Genomic DNA, 27770 nt, shown 5'->3' with positions numbered 1-27770 from the left:
TTGGAGAAAAACTAGTAAAGATTGTTGGAAACAGTATTTCCATCAATATCTGCACCAGTGAACAGACTATGAGTAATTATAACAATTAATTTGAATTTTTAATACAACCAAATAAATATTGGCATTTCTAGGAGTTGTTGGGAAGGGAAATATTTCAAGAGCAATGCAAAGATAAACTTTGTTCCATAGGAACAATTTAAATGAAGAGGCAGAAAATGTATGTACCTATCTGGAATATCTATACATCGCAAGGTAGAAACGTTTTAGATAACACTGGAATAAGGTAAAAGATAAAGTGCCAGTGCTGTATGGGCATCTTATCTAGAACAGAGGTATGCAGTTCATTTATGTAATGTTTTCCTTTATGTATTTCAAAACTGGCCCAGAGGCAAAATGATAGGTGTCCTCACTTATCTATTAAAGAATTCATTCTGCCACAAACAGGGATCAGTTATGTGCTCTCTGCATCTTTATTGTTTAAATAAAGAAATGAAAAATAAGACCTTAATGTTAAAGTAGAAGTAGCCAATTAAAATTAAAATTAAATAAAACAATATACTAATTAAAAAAAAAAAAAGTTGCCTTGGAGTCACTTCTGACTCATAGCGACCCTATAGGACAGAGAAGAACTGCCCCATAGGGTTTCCAAGTAGCGCCTGGTGGGTTTGAACTGCCAACCTTTTGGTTAGCAGCCATAGCTCTTAACCACTACATCACCAGGGTTTCCATAGTATATAATAGTATATAATTATTATTGTTTAGTGCATATGCACCACCCGTGTGTCAGTTTATCATTCTTTGTTGGCTTTTATGTTGCTATGACGCTGGAAGTTATGCTGCTGGTATTTCAAATACTGGCAGTGTCACCCACGGTGGACCAATTGCAGTGGAACTTCCAGACCAAGAGAGACTAGAAACAAAGGCCTGGTGATCTGCCTTCAAAAATTAACCAATGAAAACCCTGTGGATCGCAACAGAACGTTCTCCAATATAGTGCTGGAAGATGAGCCCCCTAGATTGGAAGTCACTAAAAATACACAATAGGCTGCAACAATGGAGTCAAACATACCAATGATCATGGAGCTGGCACAGGAGTGGGCAACGTTTCATTTTGTTATATGTAAGTTCACCATGAGTTGGAAATGACTTGATGGCAACTAAGAAAAACAACACAGTGTATGATAGAGATTATGTATAATATATATTATTTATAATGCAAAAGTATATTGTGCATAATATAAATAAATAAAGTAGAAAAATGTCTATTTATTCATCATATGCTTGCTGAGTAGGTTCTGAACGAGTACCAAGAAAGGCTTAAATGGTAAACTCAACTCAGTCTCTCTTCTCACGGAGCTCAAACATTTAACAAGTAATTATCACAAAGAATGATGGATCTTAGCAATGGCAGGGTCACTTGAAAAGTTAAGGAGCTTTCCAATCAGTTCAAATCTGACATGAACATTTATGAAATATGAAAGTGGGATTAATAAAAAAAAAGTAACAGGAGCAGATATTAGGGTCGGGAAAGCAAAAAGCAGAATAAATCGAGACTTATGAAATATTTCAAGACAATGGCAAAGGAATTTGAGTCATGTTCAGAGCAGGAAAATGAATATTGAAGGATTAGTTATGCTACAGGCGGAAGAGAGTAGAATGTTGAAGTGGCAGAACTGTTCAACTAATCACACTGATCTCTATCAAACACAATCAGTGGGCTGGAAAGGAGTTGACACGTTACTGAAGTCTAAGGTAGGAGACAAGTTGTAAAGAATTTACTTGAAATGATTTCATGTCTCTAAGAAAACACGCCAATCACACCGTAAGGTCAAACTCTATGTGATCATTGAGCAACTGTGAAGAAGGGACAAAGTATTGGATAAGAATCTGGTCATCTGTTCTATCAATCATTAATTTGGTTTTTCATCTTTTAAAAGACTTTTTTTTTTTTTTTAGCAATTTCTGTATGTCAGGCATTGTCCTAGGCAGTAATGATACAAAGTTTGAAAATTAAAGGACCTGAACCCCGACCTCACAGATGTTCACACTGTATTTTGAGTGCATGTGAACAATTACAGCAGAATGTGATAAGTTCAGTGAGAGAAGGGAGGATAAGACTATCCAGAGATTTAAAGTAATTAACTCTTCTGGTGGGGATGAGAGAAGGTGTCAAAAGGAAAAGGATACTTTAATTAAGTCTGATTTTTGTTGTTAATTCAAGAATAGTTTATTGGGTACTAATATTTGCAGGTATATTTAAAGGCATCTGACCATTTTTTAAGTATTTTAGTGACAAGATAGAGAAATGAGTCAGATGATGCGCAAAAGCAGATTTGTAGCAGACTGTATAACAAGCATCAGTAATTTCACCTGATTGCCAAGCAACCTGTTGTTCTGTGTTATAAGGCTCTTGGCTCTGATCCGTTAACTATTTCTATCCATGACTTGGATGAAGACATAATGCATACGTTTGGAAATTATAACAAAGCTGGGGAGGGTGATTCAAACATAGCCTGAAGGATAAAAAAAATAGCAAATGGTTCCTATGGAAAGAAATGGCAAGTCAAGTCTAATAAATGTAATTATTATCAATTGTTATCAATACTAATTATAAATTCATATTAAAATACATTAAGTAAATGCAAGATTTTGGAGACCTTCGGCGACATCAGAGCAATTACGACATGAGGTGATACAGATGCGGAAATAGTCGATGAACGTTTAATGCTTATGTGACATTAATAGAAGTGTCAAGTCATAGCAGCAGGGGTAACTAGTAATTGTCTCACCACACCCTGCCCTGATGAGAGTCAGTGTGTCTAGTTCTGAGTGCCGTGGGCATGATTTTCTGGACTAGAAAAAACCCAGTCCCAGTGCCATCGTCTGGACTAGAGTGTGGGTTATTTTGGCAGGGACTGGAGACCAGAGATACCTACAAGAGCAAGAAAGGCAAAGACAGGAGCTTAAAGCATCAACAGCAGAAGTCGGTGCAGACAAGTGGATGAGGCATCATGGGTGGATTATCAGTAGGCGACCTGGGAAATTTCTGTCCTGGAAGACACACAGTGCATAGCGTCACCAAGAGCTGGCTATTACAGCAATAAGAGAAGGCGCAGGCTCCTAATCAGACTCAAGTCGACCTCTCCTCCATATGAAAAGAACTCTACAAAGGAATTGGAATAAAGAACAAGACAGTAACTCTGAAATGACTCAATGAAGAACAGCAAGGAAAGAGCCCAGTCCTGGCGGTATGGGACACAGGAGATAAGGAGGAGAAAAATGGAATTTTTGTCCTGTACATTAAACAGAAGGCAAATCCTTTTATCTGTAGAATTAGATAGAGCCAATATTAATACAGAGATTAAAAATTATTTCTAGAGTTTCTTAAATTCCCACTGCCTGGTACAGGCTTCATCCCTGATTCAAGGGCAGGGCTGAGTCTGCAGGTGAGAGTGGCATTTTCTCATCCTGGAAAATTAGAATTATAGAGTTGGTCATATTGCATAAGTTATTTAGTGTTTCCAACTTCACTGCACAGTTTATTTATCCATTCTTAATTAAACACGTTAGTTGGACACAATCATGTGAGTTATCAGGGTGCTAGATTCAGAGAATGTGAAAGTAGTAAACCCAGTGCTTTGACTTAAAGAACTCACACTTCTATAGGTAATGGAGAATCACTGAAGTTTTTTAAATTAGCAAATAATGAGCTAGGTTTTAGAATGATAACTATTCACGTCTTTGGGGAAAGAAATGATGTTAAAGAGATGTGGGCCAGTTTGAAACATTTGTTAGAGGTATTACATACATGTAATATTTCTCACGCATTTCTTAACGAGAAGACTGGTTTGTAGAATATAGAAAAGAATATATCAAAATAATTCAAGTTATTTTTTAATTACATAAAACCTGTTAAACCAAACCTGTTGTCCGGTTATAGCGGCCCTTTAGGACAGGATAGAACTGCTCCATAGAGTTTCCAAGGAGTGACTGGTGGATTCAAACTGCCAACCTTTTGATTATCAGCCGAGCTCTTAACCATTGCGCTACCAGGGCTTCTTAATTGCATAAGCAATATATTAATATATTTTCTTAAAAAAATTCTAATAATACATGTTTGGTCATATTTTTATGTGAACTTAAATTTTGAAAATGTAAAATAAAATGTATATACAGTATTTACAGATATCATGTCAGGAGCAAAATATTAAATAAAGCAAATACCTCGAATGAAAAAACATCAGCAATCAAGTAATTTGAATTGAGAACAATAACCTGTTTAAACTATTGCCACAAGGTGGCGCTATAGCGGCAGCTGTGGCCTGTAGTGTAACTTCTTCCAACCCTTTTCTCTATATTTACATAATTATGTATTATGCTTATAATCATATTCATAGTTTGAGGTTTTCTAAATAAATGAAACTATTTTTTTTATTCTATATAGAATGTATCAACTGTATTGCTATCTTCAATTAACCAAATGTGCTGAGATTCTACCTCATTCTTTAACTGCTGTCTAATATTCCTTCCTGGAAACCCTGGTGGCGCAGTGGTTAAGTGCTACAGCTGCTAACCATAAAGGTCGGCGGTTCAAATCCACCGGGTTCTCCTTGGAAACGCTATGGGGCAGTTCTACCCTGTCCTATATGGTCCCTATGAGTCGGAATCCATTTGATGGCAATGGTTTTTTTTTTAATATTCCTTCCTGGGAACACGTAATTTATTTAAAAAGTTCCACATCAACGGTCTTTTAGATGTCTTTTAGTTTTTCACTAACGCAAATGGTGTCATAAAGATCATCATTAGAAAATTGTCTTTTTGCACATGGGCAAGTGTGTCTGGAGTATATATTCTACCAGGAGAAATTTCTGGCTCATAGAAAATAACTTTTTAATTCTGACTATATGATCAAATTGCTCTAACAACTTAAACGCGAACCAACATTACGTGAGCATGTCTACTTTCCTTCATGTCTCCCGAACCCAAACCCACTGCCGTCGAGTAAATTCCGATTCATGTCTCCATCACTGAATATTTTATTTCAAAATTTTGCCACTGACGTAGAAATGATATGTTACTGTTTTATTTTACTGTTTCTTAATCAGCAGTGAGGTTAAATACATTTAAAAATTTTAGTGAGAATCTGTATATTTTTGTTCAGTAACTTGTCTGCTCATTGTCTTTGCGAATTTTTTTTTTAGGGAAATGTTATTTTTCCTTTGAATTAATCACAGCTCCTCATGTTTTATGGATTGTTACATCTTTTCAAAACCTTTTCTTCTGTCACTTGTTGAATTTTGAGAAGGATGGCTTTAAATGCACACAAGTCTTAATTTTAGATGGTCAAATTTAAGAATGTTTTATCTTATGGCTTCTGTTTTTAGTTTTCTATTATTTTGTTTTGTTTTGCTTTGAAGGAGCTACCTAAAATTTTAAATCCCTATAAAGGTATTATCTGTTGATTGTAACACAACCATTGGACTGTACCTTTTTTTATTTACATTTAGTATTTTTGTACACATAGGACTTATGTTTTATATAGATATACAACTATCTTATTTCTACTTATTAATACACACTTTTTCTTCATTATATTTTAAATATTACCTTTATCAAGCACTAGTCCTGAATATACATGATTCTGTGCCTAGATATTCTCTTCTGTTTGACAGTTGAACAAAATCTAAACATTCTCATACAAATAAAGGCAAAGAGTCAGAGAATTATCCGCCAGAACGGAAACGGGGCTCACAGAACTAAGGGGTTTAAATGTGGTCCCGTGCCGTCATTGTCAGGTGACCTAGACCTGGGAACTCATTCATCTGATTTCCTATTCAGTATTCTTCCCCTTCGGCTGCAAACTGTGATTTCAGAACAACAAGAAAATAGGTCGTTTTAACTTCTCTTATCCTGATTCTTTTCAGAAACAGAGGAGTATTCAGGCTGCAGCAGGTCCCCATGCCAGAATGGGGGCACGTGTATAAATGGAAGGACCAGCTTTACCTGTGCTTGCCGACATCCTTTTGCTGGTGACAACTGCACTGTAAAGCTGGTGGAAGAAAATGCTTTAGCTCCAGGTAAGAAAAGCACGTGCTTGCTTGGATTTGCACAACGTCATAAACAGAGCTTTTTTTTTTTTTTTTTTGAACATATGTATCAATGGATATTTAAGTCTACTTAATAGGGTCGCTGTGAGTCAGAATTGACTTGACGGCAATGGGTTTTTTTAATCTAGATTCACTTAAAGGTTAATTCCTTTTACTTCTAAAATTTCCTGTATAATGTAAAATGTCCTTTTACAAATTGAAATGTGTTTTTGCTAAGTAAATTCATGTTTACATGCACTTGTTGAAATTTTTAATGCTAGAAAATCCTACCCTTAACCCTTATTTTTTTTTGCTTGTACATCTTAAAAGAGAATAAAAACCCATTGTCATCAAGCCAGTTCAGACTCATAGTGACCCTATAGATCAGAGTAGAATTTCTCCTTGGGTTCCCAAGGCTGTAATCTTTACTGAAGCAGTCTGCCACATCTTTCTCCCTTGGAGCGGCTGGTGGGTTTGAACCACCAACCTTTAGATTAGAGACCAAGCATTTAACCACTGCACCATCAGGACTCCTTTTGAAGGAAAATACAAATGTATGTATCAAGAAAATACAGATGTACATATCTAACTTCTATAAACTCTCCTCAGACAAATTGTTACAGAAATACACCTTTGATTCATGTCAGATATGGACATTTTAATGAGGCTTTAGTATGTGCTTAGCAGCATCTCTTCCATGAATGTTAAGCTAATATTACCATTTTGACTGGGTTAGGGATGTCAGAATATATTTAAAAAAAAAGAAAAAAGGCACTTTGTTTTACTCAATATGTATATCCATTTAACTTCTTAAGTATTGGTTGCTTTGGATTTATTTCAAGAGTACACCATTCCCTGGTATAATAATTTGGAAAGAGATAGGGAGAATGGTTGTATAACTTGAAGAATGTAATCAATGTCACTGAATTGTCCATGTAGAAATTGTTGAATTGGGAAATGTTTTGTTGTGTATATTTTCACCACAATAATAAAAACGAAGCCTGCACCATTTCTGATTTTTATACAAGAAAATACGTGTAGCTTTTAAAATATGTTATCTTCAATGACAGCAAAAAGTGTATTTGAAATCAGACTTTGCTTAATAATATTCTACATAGTGAGGAATAATTTTTTTAAGTCTATTTTTAAATCTCAGCCTTTGTAAGTATATTTGGCATTAATTACACAGGAAATTGCTTTTGTCTACTTTATAGTGCATATGACTTCGTTTGGTTTCCATTTTAGCCTCTAGAAACTGTTTGACAAGATGCTAGGAAAATTGTTTCTACTTCGTGTCAGCTTCAATTCCTGCAAGGGGCTTTAAAACATTCTGGCATACCATAATAATCATACTGCGTTAGAATTCCTTCAGCTCTGAGGAGATCAAAGACACATGAAATTAATCTCTGAGGCATTTCTGTGAGGGAGGTATCCAGTGTTATTTTCATTCTATCCTGGAGAAAGTGAGGCTCCACGAGGCTAAGTGACTTAGGATAATTCAGCCAAGAGAAGATGCAGACATCCAGACATATTCGTCCTTCTTAAATCAGATGGATGACCTTTTTCCTTCTGGTAGCATTTTCTGTAACTGATATGAGGGAAGAGAAAAACATGAGAATTAACTTTTTTCCATTTTTTTTCTATAACAGATTTTTCTAAAGGGTCCTACAGATATGCACCCATGGTGGCGTTTTTTGCATCTCACACATATGGAATGACGACCCCTGGTCCTATCCTGTTTAATAACTTGGATGTCAATTATGGAGCTTCATATACTCCAACAACTGGAAAATTCAGAATTCCATATCTTGGTGTGTATGTTTTCAAGTATACCATTGAGTCATTTAGTGCTCATGTCTCTGGATTTTTAGTGGTTGATGGAATAGACAAGCTTACATTTGAGTCTGAAAATATTAACAGTGAAGTGCACTGTGATAGGGTTTTGACTGGGGATGCCTTATTAGAACTAAATTTCGGGCAGGAAGTGTGGTTACGACTTGTAAAAGGAACGATTCCAGCCAAATTTCCCCCTGTTACTACATTTAGTGGTTACTTGTTATATCGTACATGAGTACGAAAGACAATCACCTTTACTGAGAAGCTGCCAGCATTTTCATTTCTCTTTCCATGCACATCTGCTCTGTTTTGAGTTTTCTACACAAAATGAAAATCAACTTCTTTTTAAGTCAGAGTAAAGCTGTAAGTCTGTTTGTTCAAATAAAATTATTTGAATATCTTTTAGATAGTCCATATATGATAGAGTTCTCCTTACACCTAAAGAGATCTCGTGGCACAGAAAACAAAGTACATTTATTATTATAACTGTTCTTGTTTTGTCACTTTAAGTCATCCCAATGTAAAGTAATCTTAGAAAGTGGCAATCAGACAATATTGTCAGTCATAATAGTCTTTCCAATAAAACATTTAACTTTTGTTATTCCCTGTGTATATAAACAGATAACACACCTTTCCTAAATTCACAAATTCAAATAAATTACTCCAAGACTAAAAAGTAGTTTTTAATTTTTATTTCCTTGTTGTCAAGTTTATATTTTAAATAATAAATTTTGTATATATTAAAATTTCCATTGGTAATCAAAATTAAGAAAGTCGAACTTGAAACTTGAAATACGCTTAACTCTTATTTTCCTCTTCCTGTAATTATCAAATAAAGTAGTAATTGACAAATGTTTGAACATTTCTTCTACCTCCAAGGGTACAGAATTGAATCCTTTGCTTGTCCCCATTTTACAAATTCTACAGAGGAAGACATAAAATCTTTTTTCTCTAGTGATTATCCGTCTACTGCAGTACACGCTGATTTTCTTTTTTTTTTTTACAAAGGGTACAAAATATTCCATGGTAGTTCTAAGATATATGGGTTGCCCATTATGGCCTGTATTTTTCTAAACAAATTGCACGTAATAGCTCTTTTATTCCTCACAAAAACCGTTATAAGGTGGGTACTATTATTATTCCATTTTTACAGTTGAAAAAACTGAGACACACAGAGAGAGATTAAGGAATGTGACCAAGGTTCACAGCTAATAAGCGCGGGGCAGGACTGGGAATTGGCCGGTCTCTTCTCTAGAGCCCACATCCATTGTTTCTTTATATTGCTCCCACAGATGTACCAAAATTTATTCAACTAATCTCTTATCAATGGACACTTAGCTATTTCCAATTTTTTTATCCTAAGAAATATTATTATAATGAATATCCTTAAACATACATTCCTTACATATTCGACAAAATATCTCTAAAGAATCTATTCCTATAACTAACAATAAAACAATAATGAAATTCGGGAGTCTTTCAATATGGCAACCATTTTCCATGAATTTTAACTTACTTAATGCTCACTATAACCCTATAAGAGCCTGGTGGCACAGTGGTTAAGAGCTACAGCTGTTAGCCAAAAGTCAGCAGTTCAAATCCACCAGTCGCTCCTTGGAAACCCTATACATGCAGTTCTACTCTGTCCTATAACGTCGCTGTGATTTGGAATTGACTCCAATGGGTAAGGGGTATAATCCTACAAATTAAGTATTGTTATCATTCTCTTTCCTTCCGTAAGAAACAGAGGCATATAGAGAGCAAGTATTTTCCAAATATCACAGTAAATTATAAAGAATTTCTGGAACAAAGAATAAACATTTTTTTTTTATAAGTAGTGTCAAATTGCCTTTAAAAAGATTTGTACCAATTTGAAGTCTCTTCAATATGTAAAACATTGCTCTTTAACACCCTCACCAAAACTTACAATTTTTAAAATATTGTCCATCTTGAAAGTAAAAATAGTATCTCCTTGTAGCAGGCCAGATTTTTCAAAAATTTGCCAAAACTTCAAAACATGTATTCATAAAAAGATTTGTACGCAAATGTTCACAGTAGCTTTATTTTTAATAGCCAAAAACTGAGAACAACGCAAATGTCCATACTCTGGTATATCCATATAATAGAATACTACCAAGCAATAAAAAGAAATGGACATGTATGTATGAATCACGTAATAATTTTGCAGGAGCAGATTTCAAACTGCAGCCATGTAGGCTTGCCAAAACCTTGGCCAGCCCTGCCGGGAACTCTGAAGAGAGTATTATTTACTGTAATGACCCATGTTGAGAAAAATTAGCTATGTTTTCATACACCAGCTTCACTCATTACTAGATTCAGGCTAGCAGGGAAGAGTGTGACCTAGGAGCTGGCAACTGGACAGAATGACCGATGATTTCTATCCTGTTACATTTAAATATGTAGTTTTCAAAAACATTTGCAAACTTTTGATATTTTCTCCAAGTCCTGCCTAAATATTGCATCATAATCTAAAATATTTTTCATTTTATTTCATCAAGTGCTCAGACTAAAAGAATTTTTGCTTCCCACATATACTTTCCACATAGATTTCAGTGATTGAAATATATTCCTTATTTTTAATATTAGCAGAACAGAAGAAAGTTAAGTCATTTGACAATATTTACCATTGCCATACACAATTTAATTTATTGATTTTGTAACTGGATAATTAAGATCATTTAGAACTAAATGATGATTTGGTGTTTGTAATTTTAATTAGTATTATTCTTTATATCAATATACAATTATAGAAATATACAATTAAATAACAAATTGTCACCAATAGCCAGGAGACATTATTGTACCTTTTAACTTGCTGATCTTGTTTTGCTATTTTTAAGTCACCCAACTTTAATTTTTTTTTTTTCAACATAATGTACAACAATTAAGTCAGTAATGTATTTCTAATGGTCATTATCAAATTTGTTATTTTTGTTGTTAGGTACCATTTCCAACTCATAGAAACCATATGTACAACAGAGAGAAACACAGCGTGGTCCTGTGCCATTTTTTTCTTTATTTCTTTCGTGGGAAAGAGACTATCATGGATATTATTATTTTAGATTGAATCCCAGAGGCCTTTTCTCTCACCAGACCTTCCTTCCCAGCAAGGTTCCAAAGTACGCCAACAGCCTAATTACTGATGACAATCTCATATCCATTCACTTATGAATTATCTAATAAGTACTTACTTTGTGACAGGTATGATAAATCATATATAACAAATACTATAAAAGTATATATCAAGTAAATCAGTACAGATGAATGCTGCATTTGAAATAAATTTTCTAGAGTCATCCTGGTATTTACTACTGCCAAAATCATAGATCGCTCTATCCAAAATTTCAAACAAAAGCCCACGGCCATCTAGTTGATTCTGACTCATAGTGACCCTATAGGACAGAGTAGAACTGCCTCATAGAGTTTACAAGGCTGTGACCTTTACAGAAGCAGGCTGCCGTATCTTTCTCTCATGGACCAGCTGGTGGATTCCAGCCTCTAACCTTTCGGTTAGCAGCCAAGTACTTATCCACTGTACCACCAGTGTTCATCAATAAAAGGGGGAAATATACCTTTAATAATCACCTTCCTCCTTTTCTGTACTCTTGACTAAACTTTCATTACCTCCTTTGGATCACTTCCGGAATTGAGGAATTTTGTACTTAACCATGTTTGCTTGAAATTGTTCTTCCTTACTGTCATTCACCAGTCAAGATTCTCATTTCGGAGGAACGGGCTGATGTCATTTAGATATTAACAACTGCTTTAGAAAAGTCCTGTCAAATTTTGGTCGATGTGGAGAACTGGTTATGCCTCTTAGAATTTTTTTTTTTCATTCATCTGTTTGTTTCAAAATTTAAATTTAGTAACTCAAATGAATCTCTGATTTGTGCAAGTTCAGTTAAATTATACATACTCATGCAAACACACACACACACATACATATATATGTTTATATTTAACTTAAGGTTGTCATCATGCTCTTTTTCCTGGAGTCTAAAAAAAATAAGTAGACAACTTGATGTCTTAGCTTAGAAAGGATCCTGAATTTTCTTTTCTTTTTTAATTTTCTATGCTTTATTAGTGTCAACTTTTTCACTTTGGAAACAAGCGAGTCATATTCTTCATCTTTGTCAAAGGCAATTTTTTTAATAGAGCAAAATTTTCTTTGTTATTCAAAACTGTTTGCCTATTATCCATCATTGCAAGGCACTTATAAGACACAATAAAACAAAAAACTATAGACCTAGCCTCCCTGGATTTTAGTTCAGCTTAGTTGAGTTGTGCTTTCTTGTAGAGGCAGAGGTGTTTGCTCCACAGTGATTTCAAACCCAAGGTTTCATCAATAAGCCAGAGAGTGTTATTAAGCACCTTCCCTTGAGTGCTTTTACCACGGCTCAGTGAGAATTCTCAATGAGCTATAACGCATTTGTGTTTAGAGAAAACAACAACAAAGTAATATTCATTTCTCTGAATTGTCATCCTAATTAACCAATACCACACTCTGGAAATATTCCAAATTTTGGAGTTTTTATTGCTTTTAGTCATGAATATCTTCATGAATTGTCAAAGCCCAGGTTTTAGTCAAAACATTTTTCCAGATGTTTCCAAGTGGTGAATGCAATGTTTAAGAAGGCCTTTTAAAACATTAATTTCACAGTGTTTTAAAATATCAGTCTGTGGTAGAACCTGGCTCTAATGTGATTTCCTGTTATTTAGATGCAAATAAATACATATAGAGAGTCCACTGAAGGTAACAGTGAAAATGACACAATGTCAGGGTGGGCATTTTTCCAGCAATATGTAGATTAAACATTTATTTGTATTTTCTATTTGGATTCCTGGGAGCCCTGGTGATGCAGTGGTTAAAGAGGTTGGCTGTTAACCAGAAGGTCAGCAGTTTGAATCTACCAGCCTCTCCTTGGAAACCCTATGGGGCAGTTCTACTCTGTCCTATAGAGTCACTATGAGTTGGAATTGACTTGAAGGCAATGGGATTTGTTTTTGGTTGTTTTTTTTTTTTTTTGGATTTCTATTTTTTGGATTGAAACCCATAATTACATCAAGTCCACTCAAATTAACACTGACAATACTGCTTGACACAACTCGAGGGTGGTTGTCTTTATAAATTCAGATGTGCTACTCTACTTTGCCTACTTTAGTCACTATTGAAGAAGCTGCCTCCCTGGGTTCTCCTATTAGGATACCAAAAAAACAAAACCAAACCCACTGCCGTTGAGTCGATTCCGACTCATAGTGACCCTATAGGACAGAGTAGAACTGCCCCATAGAGTTTCCAAGGAGCCCCTGGCGCATTTGAACTGCCATCCTCGGTTAACAGCCATAGCACTTAACCACTACGCCACCAGGGTTTCCTTTTATTAGGATACAGTTGACTGTAAATGCTACCTAATTTTTTATTTTTTTTACTTCCTCTCATTTATCTTTGCTGCCACCATTGTCACCATTAAAGCATTTGTAGTGTAAAACCTGTATAAAGCAGACCACACGTATATTTCATCATCCATTTGAAATCTGAGGATTAAAGATGACAGTAATTCTCCAGAAAACATGCAGGAAAAATACATGTGCTTATATTACCTATAATATATTATAAATATTACTTAGCCATTTTCAAAAATGATTTATAGTTGCTGAAGGATAATATACATGATAAAAAATATTAACCTTAGACAAAGGCAGTAGGTTACTAAATATACATCAGATATATCTCAAGAACACACTCTGCCCTCAATCTGACTTCTTAGATGTATTCACATGCACTAATTTTCAGAATTTGTCACAAAGTAATCTTGCTGTTGGCAAAGTAAAGTCTACAAAGATGCCTCCCACTGTCTTAAACCCTCTTTCAATTCCCCACTGTACCGTATTCCCTCTCACACCGCTGTAGATTTGCTACTTCATAAACATGTTCAGATCCTTTTATTCCTGCTGATGAGGCAGCTAAATAGTGTAGAAGTTATTCTGTAGATGAAATTCAAAAGACCCTCCAGAGATCGCATATCTTTTTAATGTGACTTTCATTGCCCTTTCCGAATCTAGTCACTAAATCCTTTCAATCATGATTCTGTTTCATAAACTCTAATTCTGTTTTCTTTAAGTGGCCAGCACACTGTCAGGTCATCAGTAGATTTTAGTCTACCACAGAACTCTATATTGACAGCAGACGATGAACTCTACACCATGCAGTGGATGGAAGTAATAAACAAATCACTGCATTTCTATATAATTCTGGCTTCTCTTCCCATGTGACACACTCAAAGTAAACATTTGTTTGGGGTAAAACATCATCAAAAACACACCTATAAACCGTTAACAGGCCTTCTTGGGTATCGCAAAACAACCTATCCTTTAAACAAGAAATACATTGTAGAAATTTTGATGCCCAAAGACTGATCGTATAGTCTATTCTGAAGAATAGGCACACTACAGAGATGCCTACAGAGAAGCTGAGAATCCCGTGGGACCATGTACCAATTGCACATTAATAAAGTTGTTGGTACTGCAGTCAGTTAAAGAGATAATTAAATGCACTGCAAATCTGGGGAATATGGATGCACGATAAATATTAGTATGAATCCAATCCCCAAAATATAGACCCACATTCCCACTTTGCCATCCTTGTAGCCAGCCACTCCTGCAGCACTCTGTCTGACCCTAGCCACCCACAGCTAGGTCAGAGCTCACAATCAAAGAAAACCATCCTTCGGACTACCAAATAGGCAAATACAAACTGCAAGTTCGGGGAGTCCACACAAAACCTCAACCTTCTGACCCTCTCACTACCAATTTGCAGCTGGTTTCCCACTGTTCCTTCAGGATGCCAAACATGAGCTCGAGCTCAGGGTACACGTGACACTCTTACTTTCTGACCTCGTGTTCCTACTAATGCTTTGGGTTTGATAGTTGCTGAAATGGCTCACAGAACTCATGGACAATATACCATACTTAAAACAACAGATTTATTATAGCCAAAAAGGACACAAATGACGAGCTATACAGAGTAAAGTCTAGGAGGGTTCTCAACGTGAAGCTTCCATGTTCCAAGGGCTGTGCTACCCTCCTGAGAGCGGATGTTCTTGTGAACCAGGAAGCCCATCTAAGCCTCTGTGCTGAGGGCTTTTATCAGCCTTTTCTGCATGATAGGCTAAATCACGCCTCCTGCGGCTATTTGAAATCAGCCTCCAGGTGAGTCTTTTCTAGTCTGGCCAGCCTCCACTCCACGGGTGTGGCCTAAAAGTCCCAGACCAATGCACCCAAATTACTCTAAAGGTTATTTTTCCAGTGCCAATGACAAAGGCTACCTGACTTAGGGTAAAACTGGTCCTTTAACCCACAACTGAAATAAATTCTTAAATTTGTGAGTAGCCTTTTATAAATGTTTTACTTCCTTACTGGAGACATATTCAAAATTATAACCACCAATTCCAAAACTCCTGTTTTTTTTTTTTTTTTTTTAATGTGCAGAGGTCAAATGTGCATATATATTTGGCTAACGTATCTTTCTTTATTGGATACAGGTTTTAGGTCTGTGATGAAGGTGTCAAATTTTCTTAAGATACTCTTTTCCTGCGCCACTACATGCCCTAGCTCTGTCCTTAATATACTGATGCAGTTTTGCCAAAAAGACCTGTCTACTTCACAGGAATGGAAAGAGTTCCTTGGCAAGTTCCTCTCTCAGAAAATTGTTCATGATGGGGCCAAATGGTTCCATCTTCAGGAAGAGTACATCATCCCAAGTTACTAATTTACCTTGTTTAAAAGTTTTAACGTCATTTTTTTTTTCTATGACTAAGTAAAAAGCAACACAGAACTTTAGGAAGAGAACATCTGAATATATTTGTCTCTATTGATTTTCATCTTATAGCACTATTGGGCAGTTTTTATGGTAGAGGCTGCAGAAAGATAAACAAGAAAAAGAAGTAGAAGGAAATGAAAGAGGAGAACAGAAAAAAGAAGCAGTGTGAGGAAGAAGGAGGGGGGAGAAAGAGGAAGAGGAGAAGAACTCTGATGAAGGAAAGGGGAAAGCAATAAGGAGGAGAAAAAAAAAAAACAAAACTGAAGCCAAATTGGTCAGCGTTGAGAGGTAGAACACGGCCAACATGAATTCATCCTGTGTGGGACACAGGACGAGATAGTGTGGAACAATGAAAACCACCAGAGATGTGCAATGCTGGCACCATTTCATCAACTTCCCTCTAGCCTACATGATATATAAAAAAAAAAAAAAACTAGTAGAGAGGATCTGTGATAGAAAATCACTGTCAGTACCTATTATGGCTGTCATTTTGAAAATCCATAAATTGTTCCTGAAACAATTTTAAGTCATAGTTGTCCTTTGAACTTCATTGTCTGAGTAATTTAACACTAGTTTTTTTTTCACAACTAGGAAAGAAAAGGACAAGGATTACTACTTTAACATAAAAATTTACTTGTGCGTTCTCATGTTTTTCCTTCTTGTCTAGTACTTTTGAATCTTTGCCATTTGTCTAATGAGAAAAATTCATTATCCCCATAATATTTTTTTAGTGGAAACCCAAGATTATTCACTGATACAATTGCATTATCAGTGTGTTGTTCAGCATAATCCCTAAAGTCATATGAAGTAGCTCTTCACATTAAAACAAAAGACATGAACGAGTTAAGTAGGTAGTGTTAAAAATAATCCAAATTCAAAGAAGTTAAAACATAAGGTTTATTCTGAACAGTTATCGTACATGCATATATGGAGATCATCTTGACTAAAAATAAATAAATTGTGCAAAGTAGGGTAGTTACAATGAAGCTTATTAAAAAAAAAAAAGTAGGAAAATAGATCAGCCATTAGCTAATCTTAACATGATTGATTGAATCCTACCCTTTCCCTTTTTACTGAGATCAACTGATATTATGTCACAAGGTGCTCTCTGGCCTTCCACTCACTTGCAGCCATGATACCTTTTGAAAATTAAATATAGTGAACCCGCCTTGGAACAGGAAAGAAAAATCGGGGATCTTGTTAAAATGTAGATTTTGATTCAGTTTATCTGGGGTGGAATTGCAAATTCTCATCAGGGCAATCAAATCAGAAAGAGCTAGTTCAAAGCCCTGCTTTATTGAGGGTTGTCCATTTAAAATGAATCTGCATTGAATCCACACTGTACTTAACGTGAAGTTTGTCTTGCCTAAATATTGATCTGAGAATAATCTGTAAAAATGTGTACTCCCTATCTCCCAAAAACCTCTTAAAATATAAGAGAAAATAAATTTTTACCTAAAGTAAATTTCATTGATTTTAATCTCTTTTGGAAATGGAGAGAATACTAATAAACAAGCTTCTGTGTGGACCATATAAGTAAATAACTGACAGAGAGGACTTTGAGACAAAAAGGTCTTTATAAAATGTTTTTAAAATTAAAGGTCCAATTCTTCTGATTTTTACTCTCTGATATCTTTTATCATATCATCCAAGGTTACAATTACAATTTTTTAGAATGAATGAAAGGTATTCTGGCCACAAGGTATATTATCTTATTTTCTAACCCTTTCACCGGAAAAGGCAAAGAAATAAAGGCAATTTTTTCCCCTTTTTTGCCCACTTCAAGTCTTACTTTGACCTCTAGATTCACCCTCCCTGTGTTTCTCTACAACTTCCCACATTTCCCTGGGAGCCTTTCAAACTGCTATCATTTACCGAGCAACCACTGCCATTCTAGGCCCAGAAAAATGGTGTTTGTAGTGATTACTGAGGACTAGCCAAGACCTAATTGTCTCTCCCCACATCCCTTTGGCAGGAAGTTCGATTCATTTTTTTCCTCCTATATCCACTCCTTTTCCATAAAAGCAAGCCCAACTTCGCAGTACCCAACAGCTGGGTTCTCTATATGATCCTCTGAAAGTCAGCATGTGAATGTCTGGCCTTACAAGTGAAAGGAAGAGCTTTTGGTCTCTTTACTTTTATGATTCTGTTTTTTCTTTTGCTTCTCACTCTTCTTCTTCCCCTTCTTCCTTCTCTTCTTTTTTAAAATTTTCTAAATTCCAGTAGTTTCTCTATCTAGCTTTCTATTACTCTTTTTTCACTTTCTGTCTCTCTTTTGCACTCCCCCATCCTTCCTTCTTGCTACTCTTCCCTTCTTATCCACATTTCCATAAACCATCATTTAAAGAATGCACAGATCTTGTAATCCTGCAGCTTATTCTACCTCTTTTAGTTTGTACTCCATATTTTTCTAAGGCCTAACAGTAATCAAGAAAACACTACAGGAAGCACTGCATTTTCAATGCAATTTACTTCCATTGTATATAGTACTGAAGCAGGCCTAAATGATATTTTCTTAACAAAAGTCTTACTGCTAATGTGCTGTTCAACAGGATTCCATAATTACCTAAATAAATTAAAGGTTGCCAACTGGATAGTATATTTCAAAGAAAATTTTAATGTCATTATTTACAGATTGCAGTCTAAGCACAGATGACATTTTACATATTTACGTGAAATATTTCTCGTATGCAAAGAAACACATGGAATTACAAAAAAAAAAAAAAAAAGCCCTGCATCTGTGGACAAAGATAGCCATCTTTATAATCCTGTAATATGAAAATACAGCACAGCTAACTAACATTATAATAGTAGCTGAAGAAACTGTGGGATAAATTAACCACTATACAAAAAGCGTCTCAGTCAAAAATTTTCTTCCTAAGTATCAGAAGCCCCTGAATGTACAGAGCTCACATTATTGAAGATCAGTACATTTCACTTGATGAAGACTAAGCATGACAAATGCTAGATTGTCTCAGAAAGGAATCACAGGTGCTGAGGGAACATCTGTTAAAGCCTCCCCTCTTGTTATTTTATTGCAAATTTACAACCTATTGCAATGAGAATAAGATGATTAAAATTATAGACATTTTGAATAATGGATAATTTATAGACCTCTCTAAATAATCAAACCTATTTAGCAAATCACTGAAATAAAAAAAAGAAAGAAAGAAAGGATTTCTGAACACCTTCTTGTATTGCTTTTCATTACAAAGAAGCACTAGTGTTTAGTATCTATCGTCTGGTGTAGCTACCACAGAAAAAAAAAAAAAAGAATTCCAGAATCAGAAACGTGAAATATTACTGATTTTTTACTTGTGATTTTTTTTTTAGAACTATTTCACACGACATTAACAGTGATTTTTCTTGTTCGTGATATCTACAAGGTTCAGCCCAATGACCAACAAATAATTTAAAAAAACATTGCTATTGAGTTGATTCTAACTCACGGTGACCCCGTAAGAACTGCCCTACAGAATTTCCAAGGCTGTATATCATTACAGAAGCAGACTACCACATCTTTCTCCTGAAGAGTAGCTGGTGGGTTTAAACTGCCAACCATTTGGTTAGCAACCCAGCACTTTAAGCACTGTGCCACCAGGGCTCCACTTGGCAAGATCTAGTAGATGCTGATTTAATATTTGTTGGCCGAATGCGTGACTTGACAAATAAATGTATGAATAAAGCATTCAAAATAACCTATGCTTTAAAAATAAATATATTATGTTCCCTGAGAAGTAACTAAAATTACTTCAATCAGAAATAGGCCAGAAAGAAATGTATAACTTATATGTGCAGGTAAGTGAAAATAGTAAAAGTAACATTACATGTTTATTAAAATAATCTCTCTCGTATGACCAGATTTCCCTGTAATCTTCTGTCTTTTCAGTATAACAAGTAAACTAAATCTATACAATTGGATCAACCTCGAATAGAAAGTTATATATTCCAGCTGTAAACTACAGTTTGCCTTCTAGCATATTGCTGAAAGTTCCAGGTCCATTATTTAATAACCTTTAAGTCGACAGAGTTTTCTGATCAAGACTAATCACAAACTTAGGTGCCAAATTAATCTGGCCACTCCATGTTAACAAGACCTGAAATCAGTTACCAGTTGGTCAGACCTAAAGGTCATATCTGTTTTATGTGAGAGGCAATATATTAAGGGTGGGGGATTATGTGGGCTTGAATTGCCTGATTTCAAACTCCAGCTATTTGGTCATAAACAAGTTACTTAACTTTTCTCTGCCTCGGTTTCCCCTTCTGTAACATGGGCATAATAATAGTACCTTACTTATTGTTAGGATTCTTATGGAGATTAAATGTGATAATGCTTGTAAAATGTTATGCACATTGGCTAAGATTCAGCATATACTCAATAAATGGGTAGCATTTTTACTGTGCTGGAAAGATGGTTGTGAAGACTGTGAAGGAGAACGCCCTAGAAAGGGAAAACAACTAGCAAGCTCCCAGTCACTGCTTATTGTTGGAGGAGAGTTTCAGCAAAGAAAAGGAAAAACAACAAAATGAAGAGAATCGATGGAGTAAGAAAGCCTGTGAAAAATGAATAGGACAAAAGATTCTACGTAACCAGAATAAATTGACACAGACATCACCTGGCAGATTGAAAAACGGAAAGGAAAACAGACTGATAAAAAACGTAGTCCTGCAGACTCAATTTCCTGCGTACCTCTGAAATGAAATGTATCCTTAACCTCAATAAAATATCAGTGTTTAAGGAGGAAGCTGGCATAGGAAATAAGGACATATGACAAGAAAATATAATAGAAAATTATATGTTGAACTTCAGATGCTATATTCTTAACTTTTCTTTACATCATACACAGACCTTGCAGAGGTGTAAAAAGGGTTAACTTCAATAGGACATAAAAAAAAAAACTCTCAAGATGAAAAACAACTTTTCAAATAAATAATCAAAAAGCAAGTGCCTGTAATGTTTTAAGAATTCATCCATTTTTAGACTTCTAATCAGCTTTCTAGAATCAGTTTTACTATAGTAGTCACGTATTCTTTAGGTATTATCCATAAATGTCCAAATAATAGACTAAAGAGAATGTATAGGAGTTAAAGCTATTGAACATAACAAACTGTTTTAAGGCATGCATATTACATGTAAATTAAGGAAATCATTATATATTGTTAAAAAGTATTTGATTCAATAGTAATAAAATGCTTCATTAGAATTTCTTGACTGATCTCTCTAAGTAAGAATTTTCAAATGTTTGATTAAAAGAAATATTCTTTCCCACTCTGGCAGAGCTGAAAAAGACACAAAAGAAAAAGCAGGTCAGGAATAATTAACTGAAAGCTTTTGTTTAAGAGGTGGAATGTACAGCAGTTTTAAGCAAAGGCAAGTCACAGCAACTAGCTCAAAACATCGCTGTGCCAGTCACCAGGTGTGTGACTTTTGATTAGTGCTGTGATCTCTCTAAGACTCAATTTCATCTTCTGTAATACAAGGGTAGTATTTATATTATACCTACCTCATAAGGTTGGTGCAGGCATTAATTAATTACTACATATACAATATTTAGATATTACTTAGCACATTATACATATACTGTGCTATTGTAGTCTTTTGTAATTCATCACTTTAAGATGATGGCAAAAAGTATTTAAAGCAAGCTCAAAGTTTAAAAAAAATTATACATAGATGGTAGAACCTTTTTGACCATCAGGACAGTGCTGCTCAAGTTGTGCATTTCAATTTATTGTGTAAGAAAATATCTGTTCCTAATCTCAAAGACCCCCATGTGCCTGCCAGTTTGTCATAATGTGGGGGCTTGCATGCTGCTATGATGCTAGAAGCTATGCAACCAGTATTCAGATACCAGCAGGGTCACCCATGGAGGACAGGTTTCAGCTGAGCTCCCAGACTAAGAGAGATGAGGAAGAAGGACCCGGCAGTCTACTTCTGAAAAGCATTATCAGTGAAAACCTTATGAATAGCAGCAGAACATTGTCTGATATAGTGCTGGAAGATGAGCCCCCCAGATTGGAAGGCACTCAAAAGATGACTGGGGAAGAGCTGCCTCCTCAAAGTAGAGTCGACCTTAATGATGTGGATGGAATAAAGCTTCCGAGACCTTAATTTGCTGATGTGGCACGACTCAAAGTGAAAAGAAACAGCTGCAAACATCCATTAATAATCAGAACAAGAAATGTACGAAGTATGAATCTGGAAAATTAGGAATTGTCAAAAATGAAACAGAACACATAAACGTCAATATCCTAGGCATTAGTGAGCTGAAATGGACTGGTATTGGCCATTTTGAATCTGACAATCATATAGTTTACTATGCTGGGAATGACAACTCAAAGACAAATGGTGTTGCATTCATTGTCAAAAAGAACGTTTCAAGATCTATCCTGAAGTACAACGCTGTCAGCAATAGAATAATATCCATACCCCTACAAGCAAGGAAGACCAGTTAATATGATTATTATTCAAATTTATGCACCAACCACTAGGGCAAAAAATGAAGAAATAGGAGATTTTTATCAGCTGCTGCAGTCTGGAATTGACCGAACAGGCAATCAAGATGCATTGATAATTCCTGGCAATTGGAATGCGAAAATCGGAAAGAAAGAAGGATCAGTAGTTAGAAAATATGGCCTTGGTGATAGAAACAATGCTGGAGAGAGAATGATAGAATTTTGCAAGACCAATGACTTCTTCATTGCAAATACCTTCTTTCACCAACATAAACGGTGACTATACACATGGACCTCGCCAGATGGAACACACAGAAATCAAATGACTACATCTGTGGAAAGAGATGATGGAAAAGCTCAATATCATCAGTCCGAACAAGGCCAGGGGCTGACTGTGGAACAGACCATCAATTGTTCATATGCAAGTTCAAGCGGAAACTGAAGAAAATCAGAGCAACTTCACGAGAACCAAAATATGACCTTGAGTATATCCCACCTGAATTTAAAGACCACCTCAAGAATAGATTTGATGCATTGAACACTAGTGACCAAAGACCAGACGAGTTGTGGAAGGACATCATACAGGAAGAAAGAAAGAGGTCACTAAAAAGACAGGAAAGAAAGAAAAGACCAAGGTGGATGTCAGAGGAGACTCTCAAACTTGCTCTTGAGCATCAAGCAGCTAAAGCAAAAGGAAGAATTGATGCAGTAAAAGAACTGAACAGAAGATTTCAAAGGGCAGCTCGAAAAGACAAAGTATTATAATGACATGTGCAAAGAGCTGGAGATGGAAAACCAAAAGGGAAGAACATACTCGGCATTTCTCAAGCTGAAAGAACTGAAGAAAAATTCAAGCCTCGAGTTGCAATACTGAAGGATTCCATGGGCAAAATATTAAACAACGCAGGAAGTATCAAAAGAAGATGGAAGGAATACACAGAGTCAGTATACCAAAAAGAATTAGTCGACACTCAAACGTTTCAAAAGGTTGCATATGATCAGGAACCGATGGTATTGAAGGAAGAAGTCCAAGCTGCTCTGAAGGCATTGACGAAAAACAAGGCTCCGGGAATTGATGGATTATCAACTGAGATGTTTCAACAAACAGATGCAGCACTGGAGGTGCTCACTCATGTATGCCAAGAAATATGGAAGACAGCTTCCTGGCCAACTGACTGGAAGAAATCCATATGCCTATTCCCAAGAAAGGTGATCCAACCGAATGTGGAAATTATAGAACAATATAATTAATATCACATGCAAGCAAAATTTTGCTGAAGATCATTCAAAAACAGCTGCAGCAGTATATCGACAGGGAACTGCCAGAAATTCAGGCCGGTTTCAGAAGAGGACGTGGAACCAGGGATATCATTACTGATGTCAGATGGATCCTGGCTGAAAGCAGAGAATACCAGAAGGATGTTTACCTCTATTTTATTGACTATGCAAAGGTATTCGACTGTGCGGCTCATAACAAACTATGGATAACATTGCAAAGAGTGGGAATTCCAGAACACTTAATTGTGCTCATGAGGAACCTTTACAGAGATGAAGAGCCAGTTGTTTGGAAAGAACAACAGGATACTGATTGGTTTAAAATCAGGAAAGGTGTGCGTCAGGGTTGTATTCTCTCACCGCACCTATTTAATCTGTATGCTGAACAAATAATAAGAGAAGCTGGACTATATGAAGAAGAATGAGGCATCAGGATTGGAGGAAGGCTCATTAACAACCTGCGTTACGCAGATGACACAACCTTGCTTGCTGAATGTGAAGAGGACTTGAAGCACTTACTAATGAAGATCAAAGACCACAGCCTTCAGTATGGATTACACCTCAACATAAAGAAAACAAAAATCCTCACCACTGGACCAATGAGCAACATAAGAGAAATGGAGAAAAGATTGAGGTTGTCAAGATTTCATTTTACTTGGATCCACAATCAACAGCCATGGAAGCAACAGTCAAGAAATCAAAAGACACATTGCATTGGGCAAATCTGCTGCAAAGGACCTCTTCAAAGTGTTGAAATCAAAGATGTCACCCTGAAGACTAAGGTGTGCCTGACCCAAGCCATGGTATTTTCAATCGCATCATATGCATGTGAAAGCTGGACAATGAATAAAGAATACCGAAGAAGAGTTGACGCCTTTGAATTGTGGTGTTGGCGAAGCATATTGAATACACCATGGACTGCCAAAAAAACGAACAAATCTTTCTTGGAAGAAGTGCGGCCAAAATGCTCCTTAGGGGCAAGGATGGTAAGACTGTGTCTTACATATTTTGGACATGTCGTCAGGAGGAATCAGTCCCCGGAGAAGGACATCATGCTTGGCAGAGTACAGGGTCAGCGGAAAAGAGGAAGACACTCAACGAGGTGGATTGACACAGTGGCTACAACAATGGGCTCAAGAATAACAATGATTGTGAGGATGGCGCAGGACCGGGCAGTGCTTCTTTCTGTTGTGCATAGGGTCGTTATGAGTCAGAACCGACTCGACGGCACCTAACAACAACAACACAATCTCAAAGAAATTTTACCTGAAACAGAATGTGAAATTCTCAGAGAATGTCACTTGAAACAAATATAAAAACACTGCTATGGGAAATATTTTCAAAGATCTCTTGAGTAAACTAAGTGCTATCATGAATTCTCCACTCCTAGTTTCCATTCATCTGTCTTTTTGCTTTTCTGAAGTTTTTTCCATGCATGATCAAGTACGAAGTCCATGATACAGGTAAATTACAAATTTTAAACTTAATCCACATGGATTCCTGCATGCTTGATTTAGTTACATGTCACTCAAGCAGATGGTCTGAAGTCATTTGATTAACTATTTTAAAGAGTGGTTAAACCCACTCTAACAGATCTCTTGCATCAAGGAGAACTGATGAAAGGCTCATCATATTAAAACAACCCCAAGACCCTTTGAAACAAATGTAATTAGGTAGAGTAAGGTGGGAATAACTAGGCTGAGGCTGATTCGGTTGGGTTAAGATTAGCAATTTGATAGACAGAGACAAAAGCAACAAGATGAGAATTGACAAAATATTCTCAAAAGATAGCATTTTTTTGTATACATCTGAGTACATATATACATATAAAAATGCATATATACATATGCATATACATACACAACTGAATTATTGAAGTACTGAAAATCACCTGTGAGAAAATAGTCTGCACTGTGGATTTCTCATCTATTTCTGAAATGCAAATGTGCCTCTAACTGGTAGAAAAACAGTCAAGGTGTGTTTGGGAAAAAGCCAAATACTTTAAATAAGAGCATAGAAAAGGGAAGGTATAATATGAAATTATTTTCTGAAATTCAAAAGGCATATTAATTTTCACTTATCTTCCTCCTGTTGAATAAAATCAAGTAAACATTTTGTTCCAATTAGAGCTGAAAGTAATAACATTAATATGAACTAAAACAAATGTTTATGGATTTAAAATGTTTTTATTATATGAAGTCTCTGAATTTGATAACACTTACAATGGAAATATTTGCATTATTTTCATGAAATGATATCTGCCCACTTGACTTAAGAAAATATTGGGAAAAAAGACTCATCTTAACATAAAACATGAAGGGCAAATCAAGTTCCTTGCTGGATGTAGCAGTATGAACCTTGGTTCAAAAGCACAGTGTCAACCCTGCTTCCCTTTCTCCTAGTACTGGTCCCTTCAAGGCAGACTTAACTTCTGAACTCAGGGTCTTCTCTAAGGCCTACAGCACACAGAGAGATGTTATCCAGGCACTCCTCTCCCCCCACCCGAAACCCTTACTCTCCCACCTTCTTCCCTCTTAATCCTGCTTCTCTCTTGGAGAGCAGCTCCACTAAGCAGAGGCCTTTTTACATCCTTGAAATAAAATTTCTTCAGTTAATTTGGTCTATTCATTTGATTTTTCATGAAATAAGAAGCAATTCAAGGATTAGATGTACAATCAGAGAAGATCAAGACATTTGAAATAATTCCAAAAAATCCATTTGAAAAATATGCTACTCAATTATAGCACTTAAGCCACACAATGGACTGTATTGTTAATTCTCTGCCAAAGAAAGGGCTTATGAGTGCATCAAAACCAAAAAAAGACCTATTGCCATAGAGTCGATTCCAACTCATAGTAACCCTATAGGACAAAGTAGAACTGCCCCATAGGGTTTCCAAATCTGTAAGTTTTTATGGAAGCGGACTGCCACATTTTTTTCCTGCAGAGCTGCTGGTGGGTTCAAACTGCCAACCTTTCAGTTAGAACCCAGCTCTTAACCACTGTGCCATGAGAGTTTCCCTCATCAGTGCATGTTGTTGTTGTTAAGTGTCGTTGAGTTAGTTCTGACTCATAGCAACTCTAATGTACAACAAAACAAAACACTTCCTGGTCCTGTGCCATCCTCACAGCCTTTGCTGTTTGAGCCCATCATTGCAGCCACTGTCAGTTCATCTTCTGGCAGGCCTTCCTCTTTTTTGCTGACTCTCTACCAGGCATGATGTCCTTCTCCAGGGACTGGTCCCCCCGTTAACATATCCAAAGTATGTCTCACCATCCTTGCTTCTAAGGGGCATTCTGGCTGTACTTCTTCCAAGAGAAACAACAGTGCATAGTTGCCTTTATGTTAAACAGACAATAACTTCTTCATATTAAAAAAAAAAAAATCACTAAAAGAAAAAAATGTTCTTATGTTGATTTTTAAAATTATTAAATCAATTTTATAATTACTAAATCAATTTAAATAGTTAAAATATTAAAAACCAAAGAGACTAAGATAGTAACTATCCCATTGTATTTCATAGATCTGACCTTCCAGAAACCCTGGATGACATTATATATTAAATGGCCCCATATTTGTTCACTTATCCATAAGTCCCTTTTCACTGGGAGGAAACAAATCAAAAATTGCATGGAGAGCTTAGCTACTGTGTAAAAGTGCTAGTTACTTTAACAGTAGAAATGAAAGAGAAGAGTGTTTCCAGGTGTGGCCTGGGGAGGGGAAGAAATAGGGTGGGAGAGAACTGAGGAAGGGAAATTGAATTTTGGCAATGGGGAGTGAAATGGATGTCCTAGTAATGATCCTTTAACCTATGATTAACAACAGGAAAAATATAGGTAGACAAGGAATTTCAGTGCTAGGGTTAAAATAATAACATGTATAAGAAAAACACCCATTTGTCAATTTGTTGTGCTGTGGTGGCTTGTGTTACTATGAGACTAGAAGCCATATGTCCATATTTCAAATACCAGCAGGTCACCTTTGGTGGTTAGGTTTCAGAGGAGCTTGCAGACAAAGATAGACTACGAAGAAAGGCCTGGATATTAATTTCTGAATATTAGCCAATGAAAACCCTATGTATAACAATACCAATGATCATAAAGATGGCACAAGACTGGGCAATGTTTTGTTCTGTTGTACATGAGTCAGTGCTGACTCAACGTCAACTAACAATAACAACACGGGAAAAGCTGGGATGAGTAGATCTTGGAAAGGACAGGTAGAGAAGATTCTTGGCTACTATGGTGTTTTGGTTGAGGGTGAGTAAAATGGATATA

General features: G+C 36.0%; 1 protein-coding gene across 2 annotated transcripts in view; it reads left to right on the top strand.

Moving 5' to 3' along the window:
* MMRN1 (multimerin 1) overlaps positions 1-8587 on the top strand; it is a 74524-nt gene extending 65937 nt beyond the window's left edge. For both annotated transcript variants that reach the window (XM_049885713.1, XM_049885712.1), the window contains exons 7-8: positions 5925-6077; positions 7736-8587. In XM_049885713.1, the coding sequence (XP_049741670.1) occupies positions 5925-6077; positions 7736-8157 (575 nt within the window). In that variant the 3' untranslated portion in view covers positions 8158-8587. The remainder of the gene's footprint in view (positions 1-5924; positions 6078-7735) is intronic.
* Positions 8588-27770: the final 19183 nt, after the last annotated feature.

This window comes from Elephas maximus, chromosome 5, assembly GCF_024166365.1.
Source record: "Elephas maximus indicus isolate mEleMax1 chromosome 5, mEleMax1 primary haplotype, whole genome shotgun sequence".
NCBI lineage: Eukaryota > Metazoa > Chordata > Mammalia > Proboscidea > Elephantidae > Elephas > Elephas maximus.
Note: the sequence above shows the minus strand (reverse complement) of the source record. Positions and strands in the feature narration are given on the sequence as shown.